Below are 27,514 nucleotides of genomic sequence, written 5' to 3'. Positions count from 1 at the left end.
ATGAAACAAACAGGCAAGGAAACTGAAAGCAAAAAGGAATCCTGTCTCTGTCATGGGCTCTAACCCCTAGGCCACACCTCCTAGCCTAATGAAAAGCCTTGAGGCTCAAAGACCCTGCGGGGCCTACAGCTTTCTGTCCCCAGAGAAACCAGTGTTTTTGGTTGGGGAATTTCTGCCTTTGAAGGACTCCTCACTGGGACATAAGCTGCCTTCTGTGCAGAAAAAGACAGCAGCCCATCTGGTCCACACAAGAAAGTTTTACAGGCAAAATTTCCCTTCCGTCAGCACTGCGGTGCGTGCATCCACACTCCGTTTGGATTCCTGCCAACAAAACCCTCAGCTTTTGCTGGCACAGCGAAACCAGCTTGCTGAGTGACCGAAGTCCTGTAGCCGGCCCCATATGAAAGGGCCATCTCAGGGCTCCCCCTTGTGGTATGACGCAGCCCTCAGCTCCCTTTCCCAGCTCTTGCATGAACTCCTCTTGGGGTCTGTGGACAACGGGGCTGGGGTGAGCTTGGTGCACGACTCCAGGAATGTGGCCTTCTGCATCCAGAAGTCGTGGAGCCGCTGCTGAGCATCCCAGGTGTGCGTCATGATCCGGTCCCACTACCCAATGCTCATACAGGCCCCAAACCACTGCTTCACCGTGGGCAGTTGCTCGGGTCAGCTTCATTCACGTCCTCCTCCTCTGCATCGCTGGATGTCCGGTGGGTGCTGGTCTTCCACAGATACAAGAGAGTGACTTGTTCTGTCCTTAAAACAGGCAAGAGACGTCTGGTGACCTGTCACCGTGGCAATGCAGCTTGTGGGCTGAGACCACTGCTGCTGCCCAGTACTGACCTATAGTTTCCATGTACTCCCCTGTCTGTCTGCCCATCTATTGTCTTGTCTTTTGCTTAGATTGTCAGCTCTTTCGGGTCAGGGACTGTTTTTTTTTTTTTTTTGTCCTGTGTTTGTACCATGCCTAGCACACTGGGAGCCTGGTCCATGACTGGTGCTCCTCGTTCAGCTATGGTAATACAAATACTAAATAATTGCTAACGTTTGGATGGGGAGATTGAAAAATGGCATGAAAAAGAGTAGATTATGGGATGGAACAGAGGGATTTGTGGGCATTTGACCCCAAACTCTCACAGGTCCCTGACAGCGGTGTCCTGTAACACACGGCAGCAGCCCCACAATACATTGCAAACATTTCCCAGGAGGCAGTGCATCAGATGGTGGGGAGGGGACCCTGGGATGCCTCTTACAGTGCCACATGTCTTTGGCTGAGGCAAGCTAATGCTGGGAGGACGCATGGTCCATGCAAAAGCAGCCGGATGTGAATGCTCTCTGCTGAAATAGCTGTCAGTAGGACGCCGGCAGAACTTTTGCTGGGAAAACTTTTGAGTGTAAACAAGGCCTGGAAGTCTCTTCTTTGGTGGGTAAGGGCTGGTTTTTCTTTGAGCATGACATATTTCAATTTCCCCAGAATGCATGGGACCCCCAAGCAGAAGTCAGTGGCATCGCTCCTAGATCTGAATTCTTCAAAGGAATGTCAGGAGCTGCTCTCAGCAAAGAGAAACTGGTATGGGGGGAGGGGGGGTAAAGACTAATGCTAACACCTTAGATTTAGGTTCCCCCTATACTGTACTAATGATATATTTCCAACAGGACAATTAAAACATGAATCACTCTTGCAGTATAGATTGGACTGAACTGTTTTTCACTGGTTTTGAACCATGCCAACTCCTGTGACTTTATCACGAGACTGCAATAGTTGTGGTTTTTCTGAAAGCCCCAGCTCCGGGAGTCATGTGATTATATGAGATTGTAAGTGTGAAAGGGAGTCAATTTTATGAATTTGAGAAGGTGCCATTTAGATTGTGAAATTGAAATCCAACAAACTAGATTTCCCAGTTTGAGGCCTGTTAGACCCAATATTAGAATGGAATCTGATAGAAGAACCCCGCTTTTAGTGACTCAAGGGAGGGTCAGCCTCCTCATTTAACACTCGGTTCTTTTTAGGTCAGCTTTTATTTTGCACTGCATTTCTCAGATCAGGACAGTCTAGTATACTGTTGATTGTATACTGAGGTGGGTCGGGGTGAATAAATAGCTAATTATCAGCTTTCTTTTTCAAAAAATCACGTTTCTAGCCCTCTAGGGACAAGCTTAACGTGACCTTAGTGCATCCTAAAGGCTCAGAAACCCAAACCCAAATCAACTAAACCCCAAGTGGATTTTTATCACTATTTTTAAGGTTTGGGAAAGCCTGGGGTTGGCTGCAGCTGAAAGGTCGATAGGATCGACATTAAGTGTTGTTAAAGGAGAGATCAGTGTAAATTAGGCCGGTGCAAAGGCACTGGTATTTGTGTCCCCTGCATCCCACTCTGCACCCGTTCAGTCACACTGGGGCACATCAGAGCCAACTAATCGACTGTAATATGTGGCAGCTGTCAATGGCCTCCAACGTTCATTACCAGGGCATGGGAAAGTCCCAGCTTCTCCCCCTACGCTGGCTGCTCAGACTCCACCACTATTCTATGGCCTCTATGCAGGGGAGATCTTCCTGGGGCCAGATCTGCTTGGCTTAGGGCTGATTTGCACCAGTTGAGGGGTGCAAATCCGCTGGAGTGCCACAGAGCCTGTGGGGACAAAATCCCTTTCCTCTCTGGCCCCCAGGAGATAGCACAGCTCAGGAACCTGGTACAACAAGGTCCTGCCCCCTCTTCACTACCCCCTCCTGTATTTTAACTGTGCCAGAGAATTGTCTTGTCCTAGCCACATCCCAACCCCGGCGCTGGTTATGGTGTAGACGGGACCAGAGAATCCCTTTGTTTTATCGATATACATAGAGTCAGCTTTGTTGTGGGTGGTTTGAGGTAAAGGAATTTTATCTCATTGGTATTTAAGAGCTTTCCTGGTTTTATAAATGACGCAGCTCACACCCAAAGGGGCTGTAGATGACACACTGAGAGAGACCCAGGGGTATCACTGAGGTTTGAAGGATCTCTTGCTTCACTAGGCACCAGCCTGGTAGAGGGACCGTTATGCATCATCAGCTCCCCTGCATCCCAAAATGACCTTCCCTGACCAACTTCCCCAGCCTGGCCCTGACCTCCCTCTTCCCCAGATGATTCCCCTTCCCCAAGCTGGCCCGCCCCCTTCCCCAGAATAAACCCCTCCTCCCAACCAGGCCCCCTCCCTGCAACCTGCCCCCCCCCAACAGGCCCTCTCCCTGCAACTGGGCCCTCCTGCTTCCCCAGAATGACCCCCTCCTCCCAACCGGCCCCCCTCCCTGCAACCTGGCCCCCTCCCTGCAACCTGGTTCCCCCAACCTGGCCCCCTCCCTGCAACCTGGCCCTCCCCTTTCCCCAGAATGACCCCCTCCTCCCAACTGGCCCCCCTCCCTGCAACCTGGCCCTCCCCCTTCCCCAGAATGACCCCCTCCTCCCAACCGCCCCTCCCTGCAACCTGGCCCTCCCCTTTCCCCAGAATGACCCCCTCCTCCCAACTGGCCCCCTTCCCCAGAATGACCCCCTCCTCCCAACCGACCCCCCTCCCTGCAACCTGGCCCTCCCCCTTCCCCAGAATGACCCCCTCCTCCCAACCGGCCCCCCTCCCTGCAACCTGGCCCTCCCCCTTCCCCAGAATGGTCCCCCTCCCGCCTAACCAGCCCCGCTTCCTTCCCCAGAATGACCCCCCAACCTGGCCCTCCCCGTTCCCCAGAATGACCCACCCGGATCCTCCCCCCTGCTCCAGAACAGCCCCTCTCCCCTCACCCCCAGCCTGGCCGGGGAGGGGCAGGGCGTGTCCGGACTGGAGCCCGCCTCCCATTGAGCCCCGTCCCTGCCGCCCCCAACCCCAGGGAAGCTACATCCGACCCCGGGCAGGGGCCGCTCCCTCCCCCCCCAGGACGCAGCAGCGCTGGCGCTCGGCGCTGCACGGAGCCGGCCGGGATGCCTCCCCCCCCCCCCCCCCCCCCCGCAGCCCGCTCCGGGCCCCGCCCGGCCCGCCGCCGTGACCGAGACCGGGCTCCTGGGGACCCCAGTGAAAATCCAGCCGCACGGCTGCGATAGCGGGGCGCTGCTGGGCAGGCTCGGGGTGCTCGTCCAAGCCCTGCTGGCCACGGTGGCCTTCAGCACCCTGATGTGTGAGTACCCGCCCCCCGCTTCCCCCAAACCTCTCCCCGGGGCTACACGTACTCCGCGTGGGGTGGGGAGAAGCCGCCAACGCCTGGATCAATTAGTCGCCCGGGCTTTGCTCACAGCTGGGCTGGGCGCCGTTCGCGTGTTCTGTTCGGTACCATTTCGGCAGCTACCGGGAGGTCTGTTTTTACAACTTTTTGGTTTTTATCCATTGAATATATATATTTTTTTTACACTTTGCAGGCCCTGGTGGGAGGGCGTCAGACACGTAAAAGGCCCAGGCAGGGGTACGGGAACAATTTGTATAGTGCAGGGGTTCTCAGACATTTGTACTGGTGACCCCTTTCGTTGAATCATAGACTATCCCGGTTGGAAGGGACCTCAGGAGATCATCTAGTCCAACCCCCTGCTCAAAGCAGGACCAATCCCTAATTTTTGCCCCAGATCCCTAAATGGCCCCCTCAAGGATTGAACTCACAACCCTGGGTTTAGCAGGCCAATGCTCAAACCACTGAGCTATCCCTCCCTGCGAAAGCCTCTGTCTGCGACCCCACTTTTAAATTAAAAACCTGTTCTTTACATATTTAACACCATTATAAATACTGGAGGCAAAGTGGGGTTTGGGGTGAAGGCTGATAGCTCGTGACCCCCTATGTAATCACCTCATGATCCCCAGTTTGAGAACTCCTGGTATAGAGGGGCTGCTGAGAGCCATTGAAGCAAACTGTAAACCCAATATAGAATGGAAATCATGCCCCTAGTTCCAGCACCTACGGACACAGGAGTCCCTAGGAAGCCAGCGTATAAACACAGATCTCTTTGCGTTAAAGACAAAAAAAAACCCTCCCTTCCTGTTTAACATTAAAGGGTTGTAAAGCTGAAAGTCTAAGCTTGGCAGCAGATTCCAAAAGTTAAAACTTTAACCTTAAAAGACAAGGTGTCAGCGTCCCAGGTCAAAATATACAATTGGAATATCTTTAAATCAAACTCTAGTAAGTTCTCTAGCAGCATTTTTCTTGCTTTGCCTCTCTGTGAATTTTGATGATCAGCGGGGGAAATATTTTTGTCGGTTTGTGTGTGTTCAGTGAAATCAACATTTACTGGGGAAAAGAATCAAATCCTTCCAAGCCTGCTTTCAATCAAGTGTCTTAAAACTTTAGCAAAGGTCAGGTATTAACAGGTTTTTTGTTGTGTGATCTGTCCCCCCACTCTCTCATCATGTCTTTGATGTAGGAAAGGTGGGTTGTGTCCAACTCCTGTGTTCTCATGTCTTGTGTTTACATTTAAAAACTACTTTAAATGTCTGGTCTGATTTTTTATTTTTTTGGGAAGGCTGTTCCCTGTTGCTAGGCTGTGAGACGCCAGGTGTACCTTGCAGAGAACGGGCATGCTTTTGAAAGGGAGGCTGTAAACTTTGTGTTCGTGCATATTTAGGTTTTCTTCCATGGGTTGTGGCTTGTGAATATCTCAGATCACCAACACAGTGGGAGCAAAGGTAAAACTCTAATCTGTTTATACTGCCTCTTGCATTTCTGGTTGGACAATGAGAATTACTTTCTCATCAGAGTATGTTTTAGTCCAAGAGCCTCTATTGGGCTATAATGCTGCAATTTTTGGGTTGCCAACATGGAAAGAGAAAAGGTGTCCTTAAAAGATGTTTCTGTTTGACCTTTTGCAAAGAGGCATTTCTATTGTTTCTATATATTGTAAAAGGTGTCTGATGGGAGCAGGGATTAATAAAATGTAATTTAAGTTCAAATCCTGATACACACTCCAAAGATCAGTAATTGATTATATTATACAGTGTGGTCTCTGGTGTGCTGAAAACATATTTTAAATAAAGGAAATGATTAGATGCATTAGATTACACCCCTATTATTCCTAATGGCTGTTAAAGTAGACAAGATCCTGTTAGCACACCTAAAATGTGAGTGTTCAAAGGAGTGGACAATCTGTAGTAGATCTTGGAGTGTCAGGGTGGTGATGATGGAGTAGGTTTAAGTTACTTCTGTCTTCTAACGGTCTTGGGTTGGGGTTAGCACTGCTGTTGGGAATGTGATAAGCTGTGTGCCTTCCAAATAAAAATAACTTTAAAACATGTTAATGGCAAGTGCAAAAAGACTGTGAAAGGCTGGGTTTTCATAGAATCATAGAATATCAGGGTTGGAAGGGACCCCAGAAGGTCATCTAGTCCAACCCCCTGCTCAAAGCAGGACCAATTCCCAGTTAAATCATCCCAGCCAGGGCTTTGTCAAGCCTGACCTTAAAAACCTCTAAGGAAGGAGATTCTACCACCTCCCTAGGTAACGCATTCCAGTGTTTCACCACCCTCTTAGTGAAAAAGTTTTTCCTAATATCCAATCTAAACCTCCCCCACTGCAACTTGAGACCATTACTCCTCGTTCTGTCATCTGCTACCATTGAGAACAGTCTAGAGCCATCCTCTTTGGAACCCCCTTTCAGGTAGTTGAAAGCAGCTATCAAATCCCCCCTCATTCTTCTCTTCTGCAGGCTAAACAATCCCAGCTCCCTCAGCCTCTCCTCATAACTCATGTGTTCCAGTCCCCTAATCATTTTTGTTGCCCTTCGCTGGACTCTCTCCAATTTATCCACATCCTTCTTGAAGTGTGGGGCCCAAAACTGGACACAGTACTCCAGATGAGGCCTCACCAATGTCGAATAGGTGTCTTCACGAATAGGTGCCTACACGAATTTTGGCTGTCTTCATCAGGATGTAGAGACCAGAGACCTTTATGTGTGGCTTTACAGTGTGTAACCACTTACTACTGACATGGTAGTGTCTTGCACCCGCTTTGCACAGGGGTAAATCATTACACATAGTGCATGATAATGGAGCGTAGCCCCAGTAGAATTAATATTTGTCTGTAATGGGAGCTGTCTCCAGAAGTCAGACATTGCGGCCAGAGTATAAACACAGATCTCTTTGAGTTAAAGACCAAAAAAACCCTCCCTCCCTGCTTAACATTAAAGGGTTCTGTGTGGCACAAGCGGATTATAACTGAAAGTCTACACTGTGGCTAACCCTGCACAATAGGTTTAACTTGTGAGCCTGAACATGGGATTTCCTATCTTGCTTGCACCATTTTTTCCTCAGCATAATTTTAAAAAAAAAACAAACAAACAAAAAACAAACTCTAAACACAAACTCATAATATATACATTGCTGAGGAGGCTAGAATAGATTCTGGGTAAATACATATTAAGGGACCTGACACTTGTTCTCAAGATTATTGCCACAGATCCTAATTTGATTGTAATTAAATACAAAGTCATCGAAGTGGGTTATTTCCCGGGTCTGCGTTCTCGGTTACTCTTCAAAGCCATAGCCAAGTTCAGTGCTTTGTCGTGATGAGGGAAAGGTCATTCGTTGTTGGTTTATACTAGTGAGAAGATAAAACTAACATAACAGAATGGACTGGCAGCAAATACAATGTTGCTTAATTGGAACTGTATGTTTTCCACATATTGCTCTAATACCAAAGATGACTTAAGCTACAAAGTCACTGGAGATTTAAAACCCCAGAACAGAGTTTACCAAATAGTCAATTCAAATGAAGAGAGGTGGAAATTATTGCTAACAATGGAGGAACAAGAGCCTGGTATTAGTGGAGGATGGGGAGAGAATTCACTGGATAGTTTTAATTTGAGGCTCCTGACTAATGCAACTGATAGCTTACTGTTAAGGTGCTAATGAGTAAGAGTGAGGCCAGGGGGATGGTCTGGATAAGGCCACCGGAGCAGGAGTCAGGCTGCCTAGGCCAATAACTTGCTGATCTTGAGTAAGTCACTGCACCTTTCTGAGGTTCTGATTCCCCTCTGTCTTACCTATTTATACTGTAATCTCTTTGTAATTGGGACCATTTGTCACAATGTTATACAGCGCCTAGCACAACGAAGCGCTGAATTTGGCTATGGTTTCTAAGAGTAACCGAGAATGCAGACCAGGGAAATAACCCACTACCTTCCCTGATCAACGGAGGGACGCACCCCACCCATGTATTTATTCTCTACATATACTAACTTGGACTCTTAATACATTCCATGGGTGGCATACCTGAGCCCACTTATCCACTGACACTTTAAAAACTCCCACACCCCAATCTGGATCTATGCTGGTTATGTGATATGTATGTACCTCATGAACCTTGCAACTGATACTTGCAATCCCCCATAACCCAAGCCTGATCCCAGATGTACAGTACCTTTCCTCTTAACTTGTGTAAATTTGATTTTAAACGTTAACTTTAATAAAAAATTTAAATCTGGTCTTATCAGTTTAATATCTGACGTGTCCTTTATTTGAGGACTGTATATTAAATTGATTTTTGGAACAGGGGGATGGAATAGACGCTTGCTCTGTCCACCCCATGCATCAATCTGGTATTGCAGGGGGGAAAAAAAAACAACACAGGTGGAATAGGGAGAGGAGCAGGAAAAACTTGTATCTGAAACTTCTCTAAAATCTCAGAAGCAAACTTCTCCCATCAAATGTATCCAGACTTGCCAACTCTAGTTGGAGAGAGGCTTTCTGAGCGCATCTGACTCTGGGAAGCCATTGAATAAAAGATTTGTTTGCATAACTATACAGACTAGTTTGTGGGGGAGGAGACGGAAGTAAAGGTATGTATCTGGAAGTGGGTAGTGTAGGTTTTAGAGGTAAGCTGGGATCAGTGCGGTAAATAGGAGGAGACTAATTTGCAATCTGTAGTCCTTGTCCTCCAAATATCTCAAAATACATCTTAGCCTATGGCTAGAGCAGGGAGTCTTCTGGGTTCTTTTCATGACTTTGCCACAGACTTCCTTGGACAAGTTGTTTAACCTTTCAGTGCCTTTGTTTCCTTATCTGTAAGATAGCTGGGTGAATACTTCCTTGGGGTAATATGAGACTCCATGAATGGTTATAAAGCTCTACTTCTTTAGACAAGTGAAACATTATTAACCAAACTTACTATGTCCTCATGAGGTAGGTATGCATTGCCAACAGTGATTTAGGGTGGGTAAACTGAGGCACAGGACAGTTAAGTGGCTTGCCCAAAGTTGCACAACCAGCCAGGAATAGAACTAGGCATCTGTCGTTGCTGGAACAGGAGTAGAGATGACGAAGTAAGACCTGAAAAGATCTGGAGAAGCATCCAAACTTTGAGGCTTATTTGTATCTCTGGACCTTTTGGAGAGAATAATTTCAAAACCAGGACGCAGCGGTTGCAATCTTAAGGGGAAGTTTTTCAGAATAAACATTTTAATGTTTAATAAACCTCTGAAGTTCCTTTCCTGGATTACTAAAATAATTGAATTATTCAAGCTGGGAAATCTGTCTCTTTACTGTCTGTATTTTGCTGAGTTTGGTCAATGAAAATAGACTAACACAGTTCACCGGATTAATCTGTTTTTGTCCAATTTAACTGATGTGAACACATGGTGCAGTATCTGGCTTCCAAACTGTGCAGGGAGATGGCTTAAATCTGTTACAGTTAGAGCTTTAACTGAAACAGTTTAGTGGTTATGTTTTATAAAAGCTTTTCACAAATCCTGCACTTTAGATCAACTGTTGTGTCCCTCTGGCCCGCTAGCAGCAAAGAACAAATAGCGTGAAATTTCTTTGAACTTGCCAATTTGCTAATGGCAACAACATGGGAAGGATTCCCAGTGATGAGGGGTGAGTCATTTTGTGTAAATAAAGAAGCATATGGATAAACTAGAAGCAGTGAATCGAAACAGAGCATGTCTGTCCAAATGGAACATGCTACGTCTACTCTGATCAGGGAAGAGGCTGAACTGTTAGCTTCAAGGATTGTTTGCAACAATCTGTAATTGCAACAGGGCATTTGGCTGCATTGTCAGGAGGGTAGAATACAAGTAAAGAACGAGGATGGTGTATTGGGCGCGAGTGGGTCAGAATACTTTCTGCTCCTCTTTCATAGCAAGGTTACTTAGCTTGCTGGAGATGCAGAATAGAGGCAATATACTGGGAAAATTTGTTCTGAAAACAGCATCAAGCAGCAGTGTTTATAGTCCTAGAGCAGTGGTCTTCAAAGTGCCTTTGAGAAGAAGCTTTCATAACAAAGGTGGCTTTGGATAAAGTGGAGCAAGACAAACAAGAGGACTCCAGAGGAGAGGAGAAATATTGTCTGAAATGAAGTGTAAATTGTTAATTGTAAACTCGTTCGGTTCTGTTCAGGTTCATACCACATCCTTCACCCTGCTGGTATCTAAAGTTACAGAACAAGCTGAAATATACACCACCATCTCTAGGAGACAGCTTCTGCTATGGCATGCCAAAGAAACATGGCCTCTATGGAAACAATCGGCTGTTGGTCCTGGTTGTTAGGATAAGCAGGATCCATCTCTTACAGGACCAGGAGAGAGCACTCCAGGTTGGGCTGAGTTAGGAAATTAATTTCCCAGGCCAAGACCGCCCACCATCCCAGAAGGGACTGGCAATATGTCCCACAATGCCCTGAGAAAGCTAGCCTAGAGCAGCACAGTGAGTTGTGGTGCTAAGAAGCATAGATTATGCACCCAGAAACCTGTGTGTCAGGACTAGACACGTTCCAGTGTAACCCCAGCTAAATTGGGAAATATCCTTGCGGTAACTGTAGGATTTGAAAAAAAGGATGTTTCCAAAGTGTGCGGGTGCTATTGATGGCATATATATATACTCGCCTAATACATGCCATTCAGAGGAGAGAGTAGATTTACAGGAAAGGCTATTACTGGGTGATTACTTAGACCCGTGTGAACCGATGTGGCAGATTCATGAACATCTATGTGGGATGCACTGGCAGACTGGCAACTGCTTGGGAAACAGAAAGGGCCAGGGGGTGGCGTGGGGAACGGTACAATGACAGATTTGCGTATGTCCTGTTCTCGTACTCTGCCTTCCTGTCTGGAGTCCTGTGCAATGAGTCCTGCACTTCTGGCTGGCTAAAATGCATGGTGAGGGGGGTGGAGTGCAGTGGGTAAGGGTCGTAGTTTGCAGGACTGGGTGGTGAAGGTACAGGTGTTGGAGGCAGCTGGTGGCAATAAGAACTCGGATGTTGGGGAAAACGGGTTGGAGGTGACATGGGGGCACAAGGGAAAGAGTTTTGGGACAAGGGCTGCAATAGGGGGCGGGCGTGGAAGTCCTCCGCCTGCATGGCTACGAGCGTCAGTATTGAGTCCGCTTGGCGCTCCATGATGCTTAGCAGCCGCTCCGTGCTTTGGTGCCGGCGATCCGCATTCTGCTGGCGGACCCTCCTTTTGCTCTCCCGCCACTCCTGCGCTTTTTGATTTTCATTAACGGACTGCTGCATCACTTCATGCAGCATGTCCTCTTTGCTTCTATGTGGCCGCTTCCTAATTCTTTGGAGTCTTTCAGCCGTTGATAACAAGGACGGCTGAGGTCTCAAGGTTGCATCTGTAAAGCCAAAATGCAACACTTAACAGAGGCAGCATTGTTCACACCAGACAGAGCAATGATTCCCCTGTACTTAAAGTAGACAAGCGCAGTCTACACAATAGCAGAAATTGCCTGTCCCAAAGCAAGTGCACATAACCCACAGGCACCTCAAAATGGTGAGTAAGCACAGGGGCAAGGGGGACTGGTTGTTTCATGGCCGTACTGTCCTCTGGTTTTCTGTGCCTGGGGGAGAGCCAACAGCTACAGGGCCCCCTATACTGACCACTGTCCCCACATTTTCCACAGGAGTTCGTCCTGGAAGATATCTCGCTGCTGAGGGTGACCTGGAAAGCAAGGGAGGGTCTTCTACTGCAATGCAGCTTCCTCCCTGGCCCATATGGAGCTTGCTTGTGTGTAGCAATGGTCCCCCTGCCCCTCACGGCACAGTGGCATGGACACGTTAGCCTGACTGGGACAAGGAGCACTGAACTAGAGCTTAAGGTTTGATGTGAGAGGCTTTGAATTAGTGCACTTGCATCTTTCGCTCTTCAAATCCTTCTTGTGTGTCTTGGGTGGGCTTTTTACGTCTGTTGTTCTGTCAAACATCACAAACCAAGTGCAACCAACTGATCAACTTACTACAAGAGGAATGGTTGTTCAACTTGACAGTTTCCATTCTGTTGTTGGAGCTGTTACAACAAAGGGACTTTTCTAAAGGTTTGAGATAGAAACTTTCCCTTCCTCTTGTCAAGTACATTTGAAAGGAGATCTTTTATTCGTAAAATACTGGAATTTACGGAGCATACCGTACATGTTCCATGCACAAAAGTCAGGGTAGGATCTGGCTAAATAGGTCTAATTTTAAAAAACTGATAACTTTGTATCAAGCTTTTCAATTTTGATCTTTAATTTTGTGATTACATCTTTTGAAGGCTGGCTTAAACAAATTATTGTAAACTAGATGCAAAACAGGCTGGTTCCTAAATTATAGCATGCAGATTCTGGCTTCTGAGGAGCATAAATATGATGATTATAGAGATCTAACTTGAACCAAAACTACATAAATCTCCTAGTTTCTTTAACGCAAGTATTGCAAAGCCTCAAAGAATTAGGAATGACAGTGTTGCTTTCTTCTAACTGAACAAGGAGCGTAATTAGGAACTTAATTAGACCAATCAAAACAAGATTATTATCCTTAAAGCTGCTCTTGCTCCCTCGTGAACTACAAAGCGCCTGCTTAACCCCTTTTCCCAAACCCCTCCTGCCGGGCTTCCTGCATCAGCTTGTGAGGAAACATTGCACATCACAACTTATCCCTGTATTTTTTCCTGATAGGCAGGTTTAACCAGAACTTAAAATTTAAACGAATTACAGCCCCAGGTCAGTTAGTGACTCCTTCACTCATCCACTTCTGTTCATCTTCTGCATTTGAGGAGGATTGTGTCCAGTTGACTGACTCCAATTGATCAAATCCTTAAGATGTAAGCACCTGTTCACTTAAAACCATTTCTCAAACCTCAGTGGCTGGACTGCAGAATGAAACATTTTGAGGGGTTGGAGGTAGACAGTCCATGAAAGGATATCTTTTATGCAGTGGTCCAAAGAATGACTGATGGAGAAACACTGGATAACAAGTGCTCCCTTTGCACAGCTGTCACGTGGGACATCTGGAGGTGCCGTCTGGCTTTACAGGTTATCGAACTGAATGGGGCAGAAGGGTGGTCTAGCAGTTGTCACTCAGGGCAGCGTAGCTGGGAGGTGTAATTCGCAGCTTGCTGAGACATACACACTTTAGCGCCACTTCAGCTAGCGTGTCATAAATAGCAGTGTGGCCGCAGTGGGTTGTGCTAGCTGCCCAAGTCCGGCCCCATCTGATATCTTAGGTACATAGTTGGGCGGCTCGCCTCCAGCTCATGCCGCCACAGCCAGATTGTTCTTTTGAGTGAGCTAGCTGCAGCAGAGCTAATGTGTATACATCTACCCAGCTTGGAATTGCACATCCCAGCTGAAGTGTAGACATAGCGCCTGGGTTGCCAAATCCTGCAACATGAAACTTAGGACAGTTGAGGTCCTAAAGCCCCACCTCCTGGAGTCTCTTGCTTATAGGAAACTCTCAGCTTTTGTTTAAAAGAAAGATTCTAACCTTCATGGTTACAGAGGAAGGATTGAAAATGTGACCAGAGGTTACCCAAAAGGCAAATAAAACCCCAAATCTTTTAAATGTCATGATTTTTTTTGGTGCAGGACTTGTGGTTTTCGTACTTCTGGTGTTGGTAATACTGAGTCGCTGGACTAGGACTTGGTCTTGGGTTTAGTTCTGGGATCTGCTAGACTTTCTTTGTGATGGAACAACTCACTGAACCTACCTGTGCCTCAGGTCCCTGTCTGTAAACTGCAGATAATGCTTTCCTGCCTCACAGGGGTCTTGTGGCGATAAAGCTCAATCATGGTGGGGGGGGGGGGCTGATAAATACCAAAATGGGTCTAGATAGTGGTGGAGCTCATAGCCCTGGTCTCCTCTCTGAGGCATGGCTTTAAACTGAGACCAGGTCAAAAATTCCATATCTGGGGAAAAAAGCTAATCTGGGAGTTACAACTTGGTCTGATCATGCCCCTGCATATATCAGACTAAAAGACTGAGGCTCTGTGCAAAAACAAAGGGCCTGGTGGTTTAATAGACCTTTGTTATATGAATCCCTCAGAATTCAAGTGCTGGAAGAATATTTTCAGAAATTTAGAGAAGAAAATAAGGATTGGCTCCATAGAAGTATTCTCTGGGATCCTGGAAAGGTGGTAATGTTGGGGTGGAGGAGTGGGGAAATACTTATCATACCTCATAAGATATCATACCTCGAAAAGACGAGCACTCTTGAAGAAGAGAGTTTGGTTAAAGAACTGTTTTGGAAGGTAGACCTAAATCTACAAGAGGCCGTTGAAGTTGTAATTAAGAATTAAAAATCCAGTAACGCTCCAGATCCTAACAGGTTTGCTGGGGAGTATTACAGAGCTCTAAAGCAAGAGTTGGTCCTTGTTGTGACTGAATTGTTTAATGGCATATTGTAGGGGAGCAAGGGTCCAGAGTCATGGAAAAGGCAAAAACTGTGGTCATTGCCAAAGAAGGAAAGGGTCTTAAGTGCACCATATAGACCTATTTCTTTAATGCACATGCTAAAATTTATGCAGAGGTGCTAGCAAACGGCTTGAGTGTCGTTTTTCCCAACTATGTTCACCCTGACCAATCTGCATTCGTTGCTGGCAAGCATCTATTTGATAATATGAAAAGAGCTCTGAATTTGACCTATAATGTTAATTCTAGCAATTCTTTCTGTGCACTGCTTTCTTGGATACTGATGAAACCTTCAACGGTCTGGAGTGGGAGCACCTTAGACAGATTTTGGTGAGGTTTGGTTTTGGAAATCCCTTTTATGGGGCAGGTTGGTCCTACATACTCACCCTTGTTGGTTTGCTTTGACTAATAGTGATCAGTCCTTTTAATTTGTTTAGGGATATAAGACAGGGTTATCTGTCATGCCTCCACTCTCCTGTTTCCCCTGGGAATACATTTGCAATAAATGTGAGAAACAGCCCCTTGGTAAAGAACATCAAAATGCCTTCTGGAGTAGAACACAAAATAGCTTTGTGTGCTGATGATGTCGTATTGTATTTGCAGAATCCAGATGCCTTGTTCAAAGTTACAGAACAAATGATTTTGTAATTTGGGCAGGTATCGGACTTCAAAATAAACTACAATAAAGCTGAAATGTTATCAATTAACATTCCTGAAGGAGTCAAAGCAAACTGCTGTCCACTATGTAAATTTAAGTGGGTAAAGGAATCTTTAAAATATTTAGAAATAAATATTGTGGAGAAAGATAAAAATCTTAAGGCAAATTGCCCTCCAGTGTTAAATAACATAGTAAAAGAGTTGGAAGAATGGAATACAGATGCTCCCCGACTTACACAATCGTTCCATTCCGGAATGCCTTGCATAACTCAAATTTTGCACAAGTCGGAAACATATACCTGACTGTTATGCAAAAAACCCAAAAACAACAACAAAACCCTCCTATTTGTAGCTTATGGAACTTTTTCCGTAAGTGCGGATTTGCGTAAATCGGGTCTTGCGTAACCCAGGGAGCGTCTGTATGAAATTTCTTGGCTAGGTAAGATATCCTCAGTAAAGACACACCTCCCACAGTTGTTGTTTTTGTTTCAATACATCCCTGTTGGTATCCCTGACATGACATTAAAAACATGACAGGATCAGCTATTAAAACTCATATGGAAACACAAAAGACACAGGTTGAGTTCTAAAGTTCTTTTTAAGTCTACAAAGTAGGGTGGACTCGCTTTCCCTAATTTGGCCTCTTATTATTATCATCACGTATCACCATTAAAAGATGTGGTCCGTTGAGTTAACAGTAGACCATCCAAACGCTGGGTAAAACTCCAACAAGACTGGAGCCCAGATATAGCTATTCATAGTGATTGTTGGGCTAAAAAATAAATTAGGTTACCAAAGATAAAATTAAATTACCCATTTATCCAGATCACCTTAATAGCTTTGGATAAGTTTTTTGAGATTCCCGTTGTCAAGGCCCTCACCCTAAGCTATTTTCATTAATAATCAGTAATGTATTCCTAGGAAATGTGAGTAAGAGCTGAGATAACTCAGTTGGGACAGCTGTTTCCAGGTGTCTGTTTTGAAATCATACTAAGAAATATGTAATAAGGTAAATAATGATCCCATATTTTCAGAGTTTATAACTCAAACATTCTATTGTGAAATCTGGATACAAGACAGCTCTTTCTAGACCTTTAACGGCATTTGAGGACTTGACCCAGGCGCAAGCTAGAATGAAAGGTTTAATTTCTAAGATATGTACAGTTTGATTGAAAAAGATGTTAAGGAAACAACCCAGATTAAAAATTGTGAGAGGGATTTGCACAAAGAAATTGATCTGGATGAGTGGGTCTCTATATGGGAAATGGGACATACATCTTCAATTTGTGTAGCTCATAAAGGTGTTTTCATAAATTACTATATAAATGGCATTTGACTCACTCATACTTCTGTTGCTAGGGATGCTCCCTTTTGGAGGGGTTTCAGGAAAAGGAAAACATAGTTGCACATCTGGTGGTTGTGTCCAGGAATTAAGCAGTTTGGGGAGGAAATTGTAAAAGAAATTCATCATCTGACAAAGTGCTGGCTTCCTAGCAGGTCAAGGAATCTCTTACTTAATGCAAAGGATCTACATTTTAAATAGAACAACACATTATTATTTTTTTTTTTGTTAGCAGCTAGACCAGGGGTGGACAAACGTTTTGGTCTGAGGGCCACATCTGGGTGAGGAAATCGTATGCAGGGCCATGAAGGGCCATGAATGTAGAGCTGGGGCAGGGGGTTGGGATGCAGGAGGGGGTGCGGAGTGCAGGAGGGGGCTCAGGACAGGGGGTTAGGGGGCTCAGGGCAGGTGGTTGGGATTCAGGAGGGGTTCAGGGTGCAGGCTCTGGCCCGGTGCCGCTTATCTCGAGTGGCTCTGGGGTGGCAGTGGTGCACAGCAGGGCTAAGGCAGGCTCCCTGCCTGCCCTGGCTCCATGCCACTCCTGGAAGCAGCTGGCACCACGTCCCTGTGGCCCCTGCGGGGGCAGAGGGCTCCATGCGCTGCCCTTGCCTGTGGGTACCATCCCCGAAGCTCCCATTGGCCGCAGTTCCCCGTACCTGGCCAATGGGAACTGTGGGAGGCGGTGCCTGCAGGCGAGGATAGTGCATGGAGCCCTCTGCCCCCCATTCTCCACGGGCCACAGGGATATGGTGCCAGCCGCTTCCAGGAGCAGCGCGGGGCCAGGGCATGCAGGGAGCCTGCCTTAGCCCCGCTGCACCACGGAGCTGGCAATCCTGCGGGCTGCATTGAAAGCCCTGATGGGCTGGATCCAGCCCGTGGGCCGTAGTTTGCCCTCCCCCGAGCTAGACTTTGTACTGCACATTATTGGGGAAAAATGTGACTCCTCCTATGGAATTTCAGTATAGTAAAATATGCACAGTGCTTGTAATGGAAAAGCTTTCACACCAAGTACATACGCAAGAGAAAAACCAAAAAATACAGACACCACTGACTCTTGTGGGCCTACAGGTTCAGCAATCGCAGACCTGCCTCCCTTTGCAGTCCATGGAGAACTCCATTACAGTGCATTCTTAGGGCCCCCTCATGATTCCATGTAGCATCAGGGACCATAATCTTACCCTACCATTCCACCCCAGAGGAATTTAAGGACAACCACAGCTTCACATACTGCAACCGTGGCTTTTCCAGGTCAGTGTGTATAGGTAAAATGGGCATGAATGTTCTTTCCCTTAACTTAATAAATTAATGGAACAGAATTTTTCAGTGTATTTGGTTTTAAATTGCACAGGTTTTTCTTTACACTGGTTTTGTTACTGAATACAATTCTATTATTTGGAAAATTTAATTAATTGTGATTAGTTCACAACATATGCTGCAGAGTGCCTAGCAGTTCTGAAAGCACACACTTGTTACTGAACAGTGTGACGCAACTCATAGGATCATAGACAAACAGTGTAATAATAATAAATGTACAGCAAGCACTGTAAAATTAACAAGTGCATTGATAGTGCTTGTATTCATAGATGTACACCAAGCACCACACAATTCCTAACAGGCCTCAAAACTGCAGGGCCACATAGAGCACGGTAAACCACAATGCATTACTGTGTCTCCTTTTTAAAGTGCTCTCTCAAAGCCTCCCTGAGCTATATAGCTTCGTGTTGAGCTCTTCGGATAGCCCTCAGGTCGGGGATGTTCAAACTCGGCAGACAGCTGCTCCACCTCCACCATGGCAGCAACTTTTCTCCCTTTGCTTCACACACATTTATGCAGGAGGCAGCTACAACCCCTGAGATGTCTCCCCTTCCCTCCCCCCCCCCCGAGATCCCACTTGTGAGTAAACAACGCCAGCGCCCCTTCGATCTACCAAAAGTGCATTGAGCTGTCATTCTGCACCTGCTGAGCCAGTAGCTGAATCTTTCCTTGGTGCTGTTGGGGTGGCTGGTGTATGGCTGATGACTCAGGAAGCAAGGGTTGGCTGGGTTACCCAGGATCACTACTGGCATTTCAACATCACGAACGGTAATCTGCTTGTCAGGAAAGAATATCCCGAAGCTGAAGCTTGAGCCCCAGGCCGAAGCCAAAGCCCAAGGGCTTAAGCCCTGGGTGATGGAGCTCAGGTTAGTCTCCCCCACCTGGGGCTGAAGCCCTTGGCTTTTGCTTTGTCTCCTTGCCCGAGGTGGTGGGGCTTGGGCTTTGGCAGGGCTTGGGTGGGTTCTGGCTTCAGACCCCCTCCTGGGGTCGTATAGTAATTTTTGGTGTCAGAAGGGGGTCGCAGAGCAATGAAATTTGAGAACCCCTGACCTAGAGGAAGCACATCTAGTGGTAAGAGGATAGTTTAGCTTCCCTGACCAGTTTAATTCCGTGGCCCATTGGATCTCTGGCCTCTTCGTGAAAAGGTCAGCAAGGAGGTCAAGTGTAATGGTCATTCTGTGATGTGAATACTTGGAACGCAAGCTGCCAAGCTCACTTCACTTTACACAGACCATGGACAATCGGTCATATTGTAATGAATCTTTCCCAAGAATGTGGGCAGGACTTGAACTGATTAAACCAGAAAGGGGAAAGATCATATGCTATGATCCTGTGACATAGTTTCCCAGCTTCAGGCTTTTCACTATTGGTTTTGCTCTCAATTACATTATAATAAGAAACATCAGAATGGCCTTACTGGGTCAGACTAGTGGTTCATCTAGACCATGACTGGTTGCAGATGCTTCAGGGGGGAATGAGCATATAATATAATACCTAGCTCTTGTACAGTGCTTTTCCACAATAGATCTCACAGTGCCCTCCAAAAGAGTAGCACTATCTCCATTTTATAGATGGGGAAATTGAGGGGCAGAGATTTGCACAGAGTCACCCAGTGGGCCACTGGCAGAGCTGGGACTAGAACCCAGGGTCTTCTGAGTCTAGTCCAGCGTTCTAGTCACTGGGCCGCAATGCCTGCTAGAAAGAAGCTAGAGATACAGTCCTAACTTTGGCTCAGGGCTGGCCAACACTTCAAAGTTAGGTTGACCTAACTACATCGCTCAGGGCTGTGAAATATTTCATGCCCAGTGTGACGTAGTAAAGCTGACCTAAACCCCAATGGAATTCTTCCATCGACCTAGCTACCACCTGTAGGAGAGATGGATTTCATACAGTGATGGAAGAACCCCTTCTGTCGCTATAGGAAGTGTCTACACTACAGTGGCACAGGCGCAGCGTTTCTAGCATAGACATATCCACGGTTTCTTCTCTACAGATAAATGTCCCCTTACCCTTTCTGGAACAGCACTCTGTTTTGTGTAACTGGTGTTATTCAGTTAGCCGGGTCTTAGATATATGTCCAGAACCCCTCCAGCTCAGGAGCCATTGATCTTGAGAGCCTTTCGCTCATTAGTTGCTTCAGACAGCTGTTCTCTCTCCCCTTCCATTTTCTCAGACCAAGCCATCTGGGAAGCCGTGTGTTTAGACTAATGGCCACCCCAGGTTTTGGCCTGTGTATCCTGCCTGTTGACTTGCTTAATCCTGTCTGGGGCTTGGAAGGCGAATCCTGTGTCTAAAAAAAGAACATTTCAGTGTAAATTGATATAGAAACATTTAAGTGTAAGACTATAATGTACATAAAGGGGGAAATATCCTTTGTTTCCTCTGAGCTCAGTAGGGGTCATCTTATTACTCTTGGCTGTTAGAGAAAGAATGTGGTTGCTTTATTCCTGCCTTCTAATGAGAGTGATAACTTCCTAGCCCTGGCATGTGTGTGTCAGAAGGTCAGGCCTGGAATCTGGCTAGGGACTTTCTTTTTACAACCGGATCAGATTTTTAAAATCTCAGACCTTGGCTAACAGGGAGTCCTCATGTTACGCAACTTATGGTCCATGAAACAGAGGCAAGAGCCAAGAATTTTAGGAAAAGAGTTGAAGAAGGCTTTTTTGGGGACAAAAATGAATGGGCTAGTTCATTCACTTCATACCCCTACTGGATGGGATCAGGACTGCTCAGTTAACTCCTAAGCCCTATATTGCTCACAGAGGGTTTGCCTTCAGCTCAAAGCCAGGAACGTGTTGGTTTTTTCATTGGTTGGGGGGTGTGTGTGTGTGTGGTTTAATGGCAAGAACTGATTTTGATCCCTGCTGTCACTGAGGTTGCCCTTGATGGTCCCTGGAAACCTAGTGAGAACCGTAATTCCTGTTGGGGCAATGCAGCTTGCTGGTCAGAGTACTGGAATGGGAGTAGAGGGAAACCTGGGTTCTGTTGCCAGCGGACCTGTGCCACTGACCTACATGTGACCTTGGGGCAGTCCCCTCGCTTCTGAGTTTACCTATTTGGGAGAGTGAAGAATCCTTGGCCACCTTTTTATAAAGCATTGTAGTATCTACAGATGAAAAGCACAATATAAAAATCTTACTGTGTGGTTAGGAGGATGTTTGGTGTTTTATTGATATTGTTCTTATTATAATAGGCCTCTACACTTTGAAACCTACTTGCAGAGCTTAATTTACCGGAAAGACCCGAACAGACTACTTACTATCAGCTAGAACAAACAACCTACTTTTATAGACCTGAGCTCACTCTTTCTTCAGTCTACAGATCCATGCATTTTAAAGAAATGGTATTAAAGTGAAATTATGCATCACTCATAGCAGAAATGTGAATCTGGAGACCCATTTCAGCTACAGGCCATTATTAAGAAAAATCACTTTAATAATTGGAAAGATTAGAAACAGCCTGTATTCCTCCAGCCCGGAAAGGTGTATTACAGTATTTTGTATGAGACAAATCATGTAGAGCCACTTCAGTGTTGAAATGAGGTATGAAGAGGATCAGTCTTTTCAAAGTCTGTTTTATCACTGGCACTTGTCCTCCTGTCTATTAAGCATCCTGTTTCCATCCCATTTTAATGTTAAGTGTTAAAGAGGGCAGTCTTCTCTTTAGATCTCTCTGAAACTTTTTTCTTAATTGGAATGGTTGATTTCAACAGGTAGAAAATGGATCTTTAAAGCCTTTCACTAATTGCACATGCTGCTTTAAATTTGATCCATTTGTTTTGTAAAACTGAGAGGGAGGAACACAACTTAATTAAAACGTGCACGAAGTGTTTCAAAACTGGCCTGACTTAAATACTACTGAAGTGGTCACCGTTCCTTTAAACATGTTTCTAGGCCTTGGTGAGGATAAACACTAACTTCTAATATTAGTTGTCTTCAAACTTGGCATGAGTTGTGAATCTTTAAGATCTACAAACCGAAACAAGTTTGAAGAAAATGATTCAGTGGTTCTGATAGTCCAAATGTTTCACGCTGAATGGCCCTACATCTCATATGTCCCAGCAGGCTAAGTTACTCTAGTATTTTATGACATAATGGAAAAAAAATTCAAACTCACTAACTTTCAGGATGCAAAACTCTGATTTCTCCATTAATATGCCATCTTTCTAGGATGCCCATTAGAAGCAAGTCTAAGCGGCCATCAAGGTGTACATGTGACAATGATCTTGGGTGAGCCATCAAGGATTGAACTTGAGACTTCTAGATTTAAAAATATGAGCATCTATTACTTGAGCTAAAGAACCAAAGTTCCTTTGCTCAAAGATTTATGAAACCACTACAGCCTATTTGGATTAACAATTGCTGAAATGGGACAAACACCTCTGCACTGACTACACTTGTTAGTTCATTGCTTTACTTCGTCCCCTCCTACTGTTACTTTTGCTAGTCACATGTTCAAAATTAGATTGTGACCACTTTGGGGCAGCTCCCATGTCTTTCTATTTGTCCTGTAAAGCTTCTTGAACACTTTCAAGTGCTGTGTACAACTGAATGGCTGAATAGTTCTCTGCCCATAGACCCATATAATGGAGGGACTATCCTAGATTCAGTCAGTTTGGTTAGTGGCTGAGTTGTGTACAATTTCTGCTCATGAGGTCCCAGTCAGCTGTGCTTGTGTTTATATTTTCAAAACTCCAAACTGCTGGACCAGTTTTTGATTGGTCTTTCCAAACAACTGATCTCCGGGCTGACACCAAGCATGACAAATGTGGGCTCCAAAGACACTCTGTGCCCAAGTTATAAGCAAAGGAAAGAGGGGTTATGAATGAAGCTGGACTCCACCTTAACTTTCGTGCATGCTCAGACATGCTACAGAAATCCTCACACCTATGCACCTATTAGAAAGAGATTAGGAATGTGAGCTCGGTCTGGTTTTTACTTGCTTTTCTACTCAGTAAATGCACATTTAGTAAATGAAACATGCAATCTGCATTATTTGTGTTACACTAGCACCTAGAGGCACCAAATGAGATCGGGACTCATTATACGTAGGCTTGGGAGGATTCGATTTTTATCCACAAATGTTGATTTGACTGTATGCATACAAACTGAGGGGAAAATTATTTCGATCAATAATAATCAACATTTACAGATAAGTAAAGAAAAATGCATCCTGAGACTGCATTAGTCAAAATCTATGACTTAGACTTTTGAATTAGGCTTGTTACAAATAGATGAATGAATAGTAAAAACGGGTTTGATCTGTTGATTTTAAGGATATTTGTATATTTTAACATGTGATGTTGGCAATTTGTTTTAACCATTAATAAAGATCTAGCTTTTTGAGTGCCTCTACTCCAGAAATTCCCAGCACTGTGAAAATTTAAATCAAATAAACTTCAGTTTTTTAAAATCATTTGGACAGATATCGAATTCATTCGAGCCTAATTGTATTAGGCACTAGATGGACACACAACTCGTCCTGCACCACTCTAAATAGACAAGCATTAGAAGAGAGGTGTCGGAGATGAAAGGACTGACCCAGCGTCACGCAGCAGGCCACAAGCACAACTGGGATTAGAATCCATATCTGTAGAGTCCCAGTCCAGTGCCCTATTGCCTAGAAGCCACTAGTCCATTCTGCACCATCCATTCAGTAGATGGGCGTGTGTCATGTCTTTACTTCATTTGCAGAAGGTCCCTGTATTCTTCCCAAAACATCATCCAGTTACTGTTCAGTCTGTATTTACTGGAAATATATTGTGGAAACTGCACTCTGGAAGAAAAAACTCATCTCTTCCCAGAGGGTTTTTCAGCTCTCAAAGAACCCAGAGTCATCTTTATGTGGATTTAACGTCGCCAATGACCTTTTAGGTCACAGCTGCTGAACTAGTTGCCTGCTTAAACCCCAGTAATCTTGGCTGGCTTTCTAGCTTTTAATTCAGAGACAGCCTGCCACAGCTCTACCCAGTAAATGCCCTATTAAGCAGTTAATTATTTCTCTATAATACTTGCTTTTATCTTTAATACAACAGTTTTACTGTCTCTGATAATTACAGTCTCGGATAACTCTCTTAAATCTAATGAGGCGTGACAAGCCGTGCTCAACAAGGCACCACGCCATTAACTTCTTACCTCTTCTTTGTCATCTTATCACACAGAATTACTGTCTTTCTAGCCTGAGCAGTTCTAGATACATAACGTGTCATTTTCCATTAGGGCAGCAATGAGAATGATCACGGAAGCTCCTGCTGCCAGGTTAATGGTCAGCTGCGTAGTTTGCTCAGTGGTCTGCCGGTGCTGTTAAACAGCTACTCCCTTCCAGTTTGATACATTTCTCTGCACTGCAGCTCTAACAGATCTTAGACGTGGGATTGAAGTACCTTTCTCCAGCTGAACAGCCTTGAACTGGCCCATAATCCTTTCTCTCATGCACAGAACAAGAGACACAAGTAGCCTTGAAATTTAATTTTATTGCAAAAAAGGCTCCGTTTCCATCCTTTGATAGCAAGCACTATGCACATTCTGTTGCAATAACGTGTCAGTCCTGTATAATCTCCATAGAGAAGTGGTGGCAGCTTGGAATGTTTCCAAACTAGACTGGAAATGGCACTTAAAGAATGTTGGGAATCATTAAGAAAGGGATAGATAAGACAGAAAATATCCTATTACTTCTATATAAATCCATGGTACGCCCAGATCTTCAATACTGTGTGCAGATGTGGTCGCCCCATCTCAAAAAATATATATTGGAATTGGAAAACATACAGAGAAGGGTAACAAAAATTATTAGGGGTATTAGGAGATATTAATAAGAATGGGACTTTTTTGGTTGGGAAAAAAGGGGACGACTAAGGGGAAGATATGATAAAGGTCTATAAAATTGTGACTGGTGTGGAGCAAGTAAATAAGTGTTATTTACTCCTTCTCATAACACAAGAACTAGGGGTCACCAAATGAAATTCATAGGCAGCAGGTTTAAAACAAAAGGAAGTATTTCTTCACACAACTCAGTCAACCTGTGGAAATTTTTGCCAGAGGATGTTATGAAGGCCAAGACTATAACAGGGTTCAGAAAAGCGCTAGATAAATTAATGGAGGACAGGTCCATCAATGGCTATTAGCCAGGATGGGCAGGGATGGTGTCCCTAGCCTCTGTTTGCCAGAAGGGAATGGGCAACAGGGGATGGATCACTCGCTGGTTACCTGCTCTGGTCATTCCCTCTGAGGTAATCTGGCATTAGAACTCAGGATACTGGGCTACATGAACCTTCGGTCTGACCCAGTGTGACCGTTCTTATGTGCTAATGCTTTGCTGGGTCCCGAGGCTACAATGCTAGAAAGCTTGACTGGATAAACTGGCAGGTCATTCACTATCTCTGGAGTCTAGAATCACCATGAGGCCTAGCATTTACAAACTTATCTGTATGATGAGCAATTTGAAGGAGTGCTATCATGGGGAGAGAAGACTGGAAGTTGGGTCTCCAGCCCAGCAAACGTAGTTTAATGTCCAGTGTCCTGGTCCACGTGGATCATCTAATAGAGATTTATTTAGTTTCAACTTAAACTGGAATTCTATCTGCTGTTGTCTGTTTAGAGTTGATCGGTATTAAATTTGCTTTCTCTCTGGTGCATAGGGTGTTGAGATGAGATCCCCAACTGTCCATCCCACATGAGGCTCTAATAGCATCAGTGCTCAAAAGCTGAGCAGGGTGAGGCCTGGCCAATATCAGGAGAAAGCCATGAGCCATATTCCCATGAGTTGGAACACTAGCGTTTATAATCCAAAGCATCCCACTGGATTGCTCCAAGTGTGCTGTGCTGTGAAGTGAAGGGAATGCAGAGGGCCATTCTGTGGGTAACTGGGTGTGAGCCCATTCAAGGCTTGGAAGACTACTTGCAATAGACCCAGATTCTTGCTGACAGGATTGCAAATTGCAGATCAGTAGCATGGTTGGTGGTTCTTGGAAGAAAAATTGCAGCATGCTGCACTAGCTGGACATTCTAGGTAACCCATTAAGTTGGCTTTGAGTGGAAGGGAGTGGCCGTGAGAAATGCACAAATACTGGTGGTTCTTTGAGTGTTTGCTCATGTCCATTCCATTGTAGGCGTGTGTGTGCTTGCCACATGCACAGGTGCTGAAAGTTTTTCCCTCAGCGGTATCTGTAGGGGCCTGGCTGTGGCGCCCTCTGGAGTGGCGCTGTATGCCGCGGTATAAAGGGCGCCACCGGTTCTCCCAACCCTGAGTTTCTTCTTAGTGCCAGTAATGGTGCTGGAATGTCATCTTGCTTCGGCAAGCCTTCTCTCTCTCAACCATTGTTGCAAACTTTTCTCCTGTACATAGGGAAAACTATTAACAATTTTTAACTTAGTGTAGTAGTTAGTTAGTCCTGGACGGGACTCAGCCGAGGGATGGGGCATGCCCTGGTCCCCAGGCTTCAAACCCTGTGACCGCTGTAAAAAGCCGATGCCCATCAGCGATCCTCACAGTAGTTGGTCTGAGGTGCGTGAGCGAAACCCACATCAGCGACAAGTGTCGTATGTGTAAAGGCTTCAAACCTTGGACAAAAAAGGAGCGGGACATATGTCTCTGGGCACTCCTTGTGGAGTCAGCGTTGGCATCGGAGACATCCAGATCGGACTCTGCCCAGCACCGCTCCATTGATGCGGAGCACTCTGCTGGTGCCGTATTTGGACCAATGCCGATCTCCCTCCTTGGTACCTGGGTCAAAGCAAAGAAAGTCTGGGAGGGGACAATCCCCTACATCCCATAAAGGGAAGGAGAGGGCTGGAGGGGAGCAAAGACCCGTGAGGGGCAGCTCCTCGCCTCCAAGCGGGAGTTGGGCCCCAGCTCAGGTCGAGCAGGTTAGACATCCTAGCACTACCGGTGCCACCCACACTGGCTACGGCGGTGCCCCATTCCAGGGGTAAACCTGCCCTGGGACCTTTCCACCAGTCCCCATCAGTGCAACACCACTCCTCACCACAGGGAGTGTCCCGCCAGTGCTCACCCACACAAAGCTACCACACCTCGGACACAGGGTGGCCCGCCCAACGAAGTTCCAGCCTCCGGACTTGGCACCACTTGTCGGGCTCCAGACGCTGATCTCTGATGACGCGGTGCAGACCCATGGAGGTGCGCCTGTCCCTTCAGCCCCACTATTGGGACCGCCCAAGCTGCTCGCTTAGTGATCGGCACCGTTCTGAGGACTTAGGCAGATGGTCCAGGTCTCGTTGCCAGCATCTCTGCATATCCCCTCACCACAGCCCAGGTCTGCCTCAGGCTGTTGGGTCACATGGCTGCATGTACTTATGTCTTCCGCCATGCGAGGCTCAGGTTTTGATCTCTCCAACAGTGGCTGACAGTCTTCTTCCAGTCCAGGGATCATCTGGACAAAGTCATCACGATCCCACTGAAGGTACTTACCTCCCTGCAGTATGGACCAACTCGAGGGTGGTCCTGGAAGGAGTTCCATTCAAGAGTCCTCGATCTTCAGTATCTCTAATATTGAATGCCTCCGACCTCAGCTGGGGAGCGCATCTCGGCGAGCTGCAAACCCAAGGAACGTGGTCCCTAGAAGAGCTGACGTTGCACATAAATATCAG

At 45.8% G+C, this 27,514-nt stretch overlaps 1 protein-coding gene and 1 pseudogene across 1 annotated transcript in view; both read left to right on the top strand.

The window, feature by feature from the left end:
- LOC140906948 (store-operated calcium entry regulator STIMATE) overlaps positions 1-27,514 on the top strand; it is an 85,910-nt gene that overhangs the window by 9,773 nt on the left and 48,623 nt on the right. The window contains exon 2 of the mRNA XM_073331928.2: positions 3,898-4,135. Within this exon, the coding sequence (XP_073188029.2) occupies positions 3,898-4,135 (238 nt within the window). The remainder of the gene's footprint in view (positions 1-3,897; positions 4,136-27,514) is intronic.
- Positions 8,376-8,529, top strand: LOC140905671 (U2 spliceosomal RNA; annotated as a pseudogene).

Source organism: Lepidochelys kempii, chromosome 1, assembly GCF_965140285.1.
Source record: "Lepidochelys kempii isolate rLepKem1 chromosome 1, rLepKem1.hap1, whole genome shotgun sequence".
Classification (NCBI taxonomy): domain Eukaryota; kingdom Metazoa; phylum Chordata; order Testudines; family Cheloniidae; genus Lepidochelys; species Lepidochelys kempii.
The sequence above is the reverse complement of the archived record's forward strand: the minus strand, read 5'-3'. Positions and strand labels throughout refer to the sequence as shown.